General features: G+C 36.6%; 1 protein-coding gene across 2 annotated transcripts in view; it reads right to left on the bottom strand.

The window, feature by feature from the left end:
* The window catches only part of Tango6 (transport and golgi organization 6 homolog), a 206,028-nt gene that overhangs the window by 51,969 nt on the left and 144,846 nt on the right, over positions 1-9,213 (bottom strand). For both annotated transcript variants that reach the window (XM_010612333.3, XM_033757931.1), the window contains one exon: positions 1,096-1,247. In XM_010612333.3, the coding sequence (XP_010610635.1) occupies positions 1,096-1,247 (152 nt within the window). The remainder of the gene's footprint in view (positions 1-1,095; positions 1,248-9,213) is intronic.

Below are 9,213 nucleotides of genomic sequence, written 5' to 3'. Positions count from 1 at the left end.
ATATATATATATATCCCCAAGACCCCTGCCTTCTTGGACAATCTAACTTCTGCTTGTTCTCCAGATTCAGCTGCAAGGCTCTCTTCCTTCAGGGCATTTTTGTGACCAAAGAAGGCCTGGAGTATTTGCCCGAGATTTTGCTGTAAATAGAAGTAAGATTCACACATGGAACACTTGGGAGGCTGAGGATGGAGGATTGGTGTGAGTTAAAGGCCAGCATGGACCGCACATGAATGTAAGAGCAGCCTGAGGGTCAGGATTTAACATAGTGGCACTGTGCCTGCCTCACAAGCACAAGGTCCTGAGGAGTTCGATCCTTAGTACAAAAAAACAAAAACAAAAACAAAAACAAAAAAAAACACAGCAAGACCCTATCTCAAAAAAAATCAAGCCAAAAGTAAATAAATAAATAAAATTGATCATTTAGGAGAAAAAGAAGATTTGTAAATAGTCCAGAGACTAGATAAAGGTCTATTTAGCCCCTTTAAAAGGTTTCTTCAACTCTGTTAGTTACCTTAGAATCTTTATAATAAGTCATCTTTTATTGCTTAAGCTAGGTTAAGATAATTTCCTGTTACTTGGAAATAAGATTCTTACTTCAGGTTCAGTATCCCTTATCTGAAATGCTTGGGACCAAACATTTTGGATTTCAGATTTGTTTTGGATTTTAGAATAAATGTATATACACAGTAAGTTAGTTATCTTGGGGATGAGGTCCAAGTCTAAACACAAAATTCATTCATGTTTCACATAAACTTTACACATATAGCCAGAAAGTAATTCTGCCCAACATTTTAAATAATTCTGTGCATAAAGCAAAGTTTCATAGTGTGGAAATTTTCCAATTATGACACCATGTTGGCGCTCAAACAGTTTCAGATTTTGGAGTATAATTAGGGATGTGCAACTTATAACACAACTTTAAATTATACATAAAAGATAAATGAAACCTAGGGAAGTTCCTTGCCCTGTCTCATAGGGAGGCAGCAGTGGCAGATCTAGAAAAAAAACACAGGTTTTCTGACTCTCAATGCCAAGTTATATCATAGGTCAAAGCAAGAAGAAGCGTTAGAGGAAGGAATCAACATACAGCACCTCATGGACTATGGGGCCCAGCAGGAAGTCCAGGTGCTGGCACAGCTCTCCTAGGTTGGCTAAGCTGCTGGCCCTGTGGGCACCATCTGGATCTCTCACGCCCCTCAGGAAGGTGTGGATCAAAGGGTCTCGATACTTTGAGACCATGTTCCCTACAGAGAAAGGAAGAAATTAAAATCTTTTAAAACAGAATAGCACTTTAAAGAAGGAATAATGATATCACCATGGTACATTGTATGATGTCTTATTCTGTTCAAAGGACTGTATGACCATTAAAATTCATGTTCTGGAAGAATATTTCATATCAAGGAAAATATTCATGATGTATGATTTCTAAAACAGCAAGTAGAATCCTAGTTTTACTCTAAAAATATATACATTGAGATAAAAGATGTGAAGATATTCCCACAATATTAGTAACAGTTTATAGGGAACTTTTTTTTTTTTGGTATCAAGGATTGAATTCAGGACCTTGCACTTGCAAAGCAGGTGGCAGAACCACTGAGCTAAATCCCCGGTCCAAGTTTACAGGGAACTTTTAAAAATTACATATAAAAATATATATGCACACACATTTATAAATGAAAATGTATATATCATAAATACATAGTGTAATAAATGTTCAGAAATCTGATATAACTGTCATTAATTAGCCCATGATCACATAAATGAAAATATGGCCCCCAGGCTAGACCCCAATCACAGCCCAGTACTTTTTCTATTATCATCACTGATCAGATAAGCAAATTGAGTGAAAAACAATAAAAAAATGAGACTTCTGGGAAGATTGTGGTAAATAGCAGCTAATCAGCCTCTCTGAGATGTGGAATCCGGACATTGGAATATAACAACTTGGGGAAAAAAAGGAGGAGGTGGATCTCCAGGACCCAGGAAGAATCTGAAGGGAGAATTGGAGCCCACAGGGAAAGTGGACAGACCTCAACACAGAAAAAGGAAGGGGAAAACTGCACTTTCTCTGTGACTCCTGGCTCATGGTGTGAGAAGAGGCCTGAAGGTACAGAGACACAGTGAGGATGCGTGATTCCAAAGGCCTCCAGGGAGAAATGCACCAGTGGAATGGAGCAATAGATGTTGTAAGTTATAATAGCTGGTGAATGACTCCATTCCAAGCACCCCCAGGAGATGGGTACTTGGCTAGATGCCATTTTAAGGAGGGGCCAACTGACCCAGGACTCAGAGCAGCCATGGGTTGACTTCATCTCAGGGCTCTCAGTTTCTAGGTGAGGCACAACTTCAGGAGACATCCAGGATCAGGGAGCTGAGGTCAGGCTGGCAGAGATACCTAGAGCATTGTAGGCTGAGCAACTCAAGCCCCAACTCCACAACCAGAGGCCAGGGTCAGCCTGTGGAGTTGTAAGCATCAGAACTGGCACCTTATCCTATTCCTACTGCAGCCTTGCTGGGATTATCCAGCACCCCATTCTAATCCTACTACAGGCTTGCTAGGATCATGCAGCATGGATCTGGGCTCTGTCTGCCTCCTTTGTCTATCAGTGACACGGAGATATGCTATGAACTGGACACTACTACAAAACTATAGACCCCAGAACATAACCATAGGCTTGAAATCTTTGAGAAATCTCTTTTTTTGTTGTTGCTCCTTGCTTTTGTTTTTTTCTAGATTGTTTTTGTTTTTTCATGAGAGTGAATGTTGTTCTTAGTTTTTGTTTGTTTTTTGCTTTGTTTAGTTGTTGTTCATTTCTTTTTGTGTGTGTTTAACTTTTTTTTTTGAGATAGAGTCTCACTATGTAGTTGAGACTGACCTGGAACTCACTATGTAGCCAAGGCTGGTCTCAAACTCACAATGATCTTCCTGCCTCCACCTCCCCAGTGCTGGTATTATAGGCATGCACCACCACGCCTGGTTTAACTTTTTTTTTTTTTTTTTTTTGCAGTGCTGGGGATCAAACTCAGGACCTTGCAATTCCCAGACAGGCATAGTGCCACTGAACCACATCCCTGGTCCTTTTCCTTCCCTCCTGACTTTACCAGTTTCCCAAAACTTGAGTAATCTTCCTTTTTCCATTAGCCTTGTTTCTAATCTCTTTCTCTTCTTTTATTTCTCTATTTTTCCCCTCTTATAGCTTTTAAATCTTCTCACCCAAGGGTAAAATCACTCTATAGAGGGACATTTACTGTATACAATTTTCTTATTTACTGTAGATTTTGTTATATAACTATAAATCTTGTATTTATGGTTAAAAGTGGAAAATTAACAGATACTGTTAAATTAACTGTTAAATAACAAGTTAACTGTTAAATAACAATCTGGCATTTTCTAGGCTGTGCTTGATCGTTATTGCTGATTATACTACTTTAACCAAGGTAACACAGCTGTGATCAATTGTTCTTCCTTGTATGCCAATACCAAGATTGTCTGGGGAATCATAAACAATACTACAGGCCAGTACCAAAGAACTGGGTGCTAGGCCAAATAGGCAGCACCTTCTCATTGCTAATAAACTGAATACGCAAGATTTTAGGATAGACTCAAAAGCCAAAAGCCAGCTACACCTAGAAGACATCTCTGAAAAGTAGTCATTTTGTAAGGAGGTCTTGATATGAGTAACAAAGATACCTATCATAGGCCATTTACAAGCACAAATGCAGGAAACAAACTTTAAAAAAATAGAAAATGAGAAGACACAGAAGCAAGATGCAACCCTAGACCTCCAGCTCACCCAAGGCAAATCTAGGGGGCATTGAAGAGGAAGAAATCAAAAACCACCCAGCTGAACCTTCTAAAATGGTAGCAGTGAAAGTAACAAGGCAGATGAACAAATCTCTAGAAAAACAACAAATCAGAAATAATTTACAGAAAACTAAAGAGATGATGATCATAATGAAGATATCCAGGAGATTAAAAATTCTATCAAAAATATATGCAACAGAATCAACCAATGTGAGGATAGAATATAAGATCTAGAGACAGGTTTATGGTTATCTTTCATCAAATGAAAGATTTCTTTAAAATAGCAAGGGACCATGAGAAATCAATCCAACAGCAATTAGATAATACAAAGAAGAATAATCTAAGACTGAATGGAATCAATGAAAAATCAGAGGATAGCACAAAGGACATAAGAAACCTGTTCACAGAAGTAATAGCAGAAAACTTCACAAACACAGAAAAAGAATCTGACATACAGGTAAGTCAGGCACAGAGAACTCCAATTAGCCATGATCAGAAAATAACTACACCAAGGCATATAATACTCAAGATTCCAGGAAGTCAACACAAGAACATAATATTAAAAGCCATTAGAGAAAAGAAATCACCTATAAAGGAAAGCCCATCAGAATCACAGCAATGTCGCCCACCTGGAAAGCACAATCCCTGGTTAAAAAAAAAAAAAAGAAAGAAAAAAGAATCACAGCAGACTTCTCAATTTTCAAACCCGATTTACAGACCCCACAAAATATCTTCCAAAACTGATGGAGAAATAAGAAACTTCCATGATAAAGAACACCTGAAAAGAATTCATGACCACCAAAGCAGTACTCCAAAATGTTTTGAAGGATATTTTGGAAAAAGACAATGAAGATAATGATTCTATGAACCCCAATAAAATGAACCCACCAGGGAAGGCAAGCAGTTAAACAGAGGGGAAAGAAAGAAAACTAGCAATAGGAAAATACCATGACAAGGAAAAGTCAATACACATCAATTATAACCATCAGTGTAAATGGTCTCATTTCACCAACCCAAAGAAATATTGGCAGAATGGATCAAGAAACAAGAGCCAACAATATGCTGCATACCAGAAACACATTTAACTGAAAAAGAAATTCATAGACTGAAAGTCAAAGGATGGAAAACAATACTCTCTAAGTGACAAGAACCTGGAAAAATGCCACGATAGCTATTCTATTTGCAGACAAAGTGGATTTCAAACCAAAACTTATCAAAAGAGATGTGGGTCACTGCTTACCTGTTAAGGAACAGTCCAAGAAGAAGAGATAACAGTCTTAAATATACATGAACCAAATACCAGCACACCTAACTATATAAAATAAACCTTAATGGAGATGAAAAATAAGCACTAATGAATGCCATTGTAATAGGGGACCTCAATACCTCACTGTCATAAATACAGATGAATGAGACAAAAAAAATCAAGAAATATCAGAGCTGAATCAAACCTCTGAAAAAATGGACTTAGCAGATATTTACAGAGTATTCTACCCCACAACAACAGAAAACACATTCTTCTCATCTGCACTTGGAACTTTCTCCAAAATAGACCACATACTAGCTCACAGAACATGCTTAACTAATCATTCCATGCATATTATGAAGCTAGAAATCAATGGCAAAAGAAACTACAAAAACTGCATAAACAACTGGAAATTAAATAATACACTCCGGAACAACCAATGGGTCACAGATGAAATTAAAAAAGAAATTAGACAGTTTCTACAAGTAAATAATAATGCCAATATGTCCTACTGGAACTTATGTGACACAATGAAAGCAGTCCTACTAGGGAAATTTATAGTGGTAAATTCCCACATTAGAAAAACAGAACGAGCTAAAATAACCTCATGTTGAACCTCAAGCTTCTAGAAAAAGATGACTTAGCTCAGTGGTTCCGCCACCTGCCTCACAAGTACAAGGTCTTGAGTTCAATCCCCAAAACAAAACAAAACAAAACAAAAAAAACCCCAACAAAAAAACCCCCTAAAAATATGAGCAAGTTCAACCCAAAGCACCTGCAAGGAAGGAAATTATAAAAACCAGAGCAGAAATTAACACAATTGAGACTAAGAAAAAAAATACAAAGAATCAATGAATTTAAGAGTTGGTTCTTTGAAAAATTAATAAAATAGACAGGGCCAGGGATTTAGCTCAGTGGTTCCGGCACATGTCTTGCAAGCACAAGGGCCCAAGTTTGATCCTTCGTACCAAATTAAAAAAAAAAAAAAAAAAAAAAGACAAACTCTTAGCCACCTTTAACAAAAAAAGTAAAGACTTAAATCCATGTAATTAGAAATGAAAAGGGTGAAATCACAATGAATCCTGCAGAAATCCATATCGTTAATACATAGAAAAAATGGACAGATTCCTAGTTATATATGAATTATTCAAACTGAATCAAGAAGATAAAAAAAATTCTAAATAATCCAGTACCAGTCAGTGAAATTGAAGAAGTAATTAAAAATCTACCAACAAAGCAAAGTCCAGGTCCTGAAAGATTCACTGCTGATTTCTACAAGAAATTTAGAGAAGATCTGAAGTCTTTACTCCTCAGATTCTTTAGTGAAATTGAAAAGGAAGCAATACTCCCAAACTCCTGGAAACAAGCAATACCCTGACACCAATATCAGAGAAGGATCCAACCGAAAAAGAGAACTACCTGTTAATCTCCTTTATGAACACAGATGCAAAAATCCTCAATAAGATACTAGCAGATAGAATACAGTAAATTATAAAGATTATACACCACGATCAAGTAAGATTCATCCCAAGGATGAGGGAATGGTTCAATTTATGCAAATCAATATATGTAAAACACCATGTTAATGGAACCAAGGATAAAAACTACATGATCATCTCAATACTTGCAGAAAAAGTATTTGATAAAGTCGAACACCCATTCATGATGAAAATCCTACAGAAAACTGGAATAGAAGGGCTTGTTATCTCAACATGATAAAAGCCATCTGCGATAAACCGACAGCCAATGTCATACTAAATGGTCAAAAAGTGAAAACTTTCACTCTAAAATCAGGAACAAGACAACGATGGCCACTATCACCTCTCCTATTCAATATAGTTCTGGAAACATTAGCCAGGGCAACTAAACAAGAGAAAGAAATAGAAGGACTAAGGATAAAAAAGGAAGAAGTTAAATTATCATTATTTGCAGATGACATGATATTCTACATAGAAGACCCCAAAAACTCCACCAAAAGACTCCTAGATTTAATAACTAGCAGACTACAGATCAATATTCAAAAATCAATAGCATCCCTGTACATAAATAACAAACTCACTGAGAAATAAATTAGGGAAACAACTTTCACAATAGCATCAAGAAAAATGGAATACTTAGAGAAATCAATCTAACAAAGGAAGTACAAGGCCTTTACATTGAAAACTACAGGGCCAGGGATTTAGTTCAGTGGATCTGCCCCCTGCCTTGCAAGCACAATATCCTGGATTCAATCCCTGGTATATATAAAAAAGCAAACAAAGGTACTCTGAAAAAGGAGACAGAAAAGAATATCAGAAAATGCAAAGATATTCCTTGTTCTTGGATAAGCAGAATCAATATAGTGAAAACGGCCATACTTCCAAAACTGTTATACAGATTTAATGAAACCCCAATTAAAATACCAATAGCATATCTCACAATTGGAGAAAACAGGCTATGCTTCGTGGCACATGCCTGTAATCCCAGAAATTGGGAGGCTGACTCAGTAGTATTGCCATGAATTTGAGGTCAGCCGGGGCTACAAAGTGAGTAGAAGGCCATCCTGAACTACAATGTGAGACCCTGTCTCAGACAGGAAAAAAAAAAGGAAAAAATAATCCTAAAATTTATTTAGAACCAAAAGAGACCTAGAATATCAAAAGCAATTCTGGGCAACAAAGGCAAGGCAGGGGGCATCACACTCCTTAACTTAAAATTATCCTACAAAGCAACTGTGATGAAAACACCATGGTATTGAAGAAAAGGAAAAAAAAACAAAAAACAAAAAAACAAAAAAAACAACAAAACTCCAAAACAACCAGACCCCAGTATCATTAGAACAGAATAGAAGATGGAGAAACAACTCTAAACATACACAATTACCTTATCTTTGACAAAGGAGCCCAACACATTCACTAGAAGGAAGATAACCTCTTTAGTAAATAGTGCTGGGAGAACTGGCTTTCTACATGCTGAAAATTAAAACTACACCAATATCTCTCACCATGCACTAAAATTGAAATGGATCAAAGATTTAAATATAAAAACAGAAACACTCAATCTGCAGGAAGTCAGAATAAGTAAAATTCTTGAAGACCTAGAAGTAGGCAAAGACTCTGTGAACAAAACCCTGATCGCAAAGGAAATATTACAAAGAATTAACAACCGAGATCTCATTTTATTAAAAAGCTTTTATAGAGCAAAAGAAACCACTAACAGAGTGAAGAGACAATTCAGTGTGGGAAAAAATTTTTGCCAGCCGATCCTCAGACATAGGACTACTACTATGTAGAATACATAAAGAACTCAACAAAATCAGATCCCCTAAATTTAAAGACTTAGTCTGAAAATGGGCATCTGCAATAAACAGACACTTCTCAGATAAAGTACACAAAACAAATAAATATATGAAAAAAGATTGAATATCACTGGTCATTTAAGAAATGAGAATTAAAACAACACAGAGATTTCATCTCACTCCAGAAAGAGTGGCTATCATCAAGAAATCAACCAATAACAAAGGCTGGCAAGGCTGTGGGGAAAAAGGAACCTTTCTCCACTGTTTGTGGGAATATCAATTGGTACAATTCCTTAAAATCTAAAACTAAAGGTTCTACTCAACCCAGCTATTACCCTCTTTTGGTATCTTCCTGAGAGATTTAAAAGGGTCATACCACAGCGATGTATACACATCCATGTTTATAGAAGCACAGTTGTAATAGCTAAATCTTAGAAGCAGCCCAGATACCCATCAACTGATGAACGGAAAAAGAAGGTGGGGTTTTTATATATAATGCAATACTATTGTGCCATAAATAAGGATAAACAAGACATTTTTAGGTATGAACAGATGAGTATTGACAATTACAATTCCATATGTAAATGCCTTCACAGTTAAGCAGAAGTTGCTTAGACAGCACTATTCAACTATCTCAGTCTCTTGGAAGGAAGAGAAGGAAGTTTTTTTGCTTTTGTTTTGTTTCCGCCTCAAGGTCAGGAACATGATGTACCTTCCATATAAGAAAAAGATGAAGGAATAATTTCTCCAAAATGCTCACTGTTCCTAATATATATACTATGCAGTCCTAAGACTCACTATCTGCTCTGTAACCACCAACATACACTGCCAAACTGGTGACTTAGCCATAGCCTATTTTCATTGTCTTTTTTTTTTTTTTTT

Source organism: Fukomys damarensis, unplaced genomic scaffold (assembly GCF_012274545.1).
Source record: "Fukomys damarensis isolate Sample0158 unplaced genomic scaffold, DMR_v1.0_HiC HiC_scaffold_32, whole genome shotgun sequence".
NCBI classification, from domain to species: Eukaryota; Metazoa; Chordata; class Mammalia; order Rodentia; family Bathyergidae; genus Fukomys; species Fukomys damarensis.
This window is presented reverse-complemented; position numbering and strand designations above follow the sequence as displayed.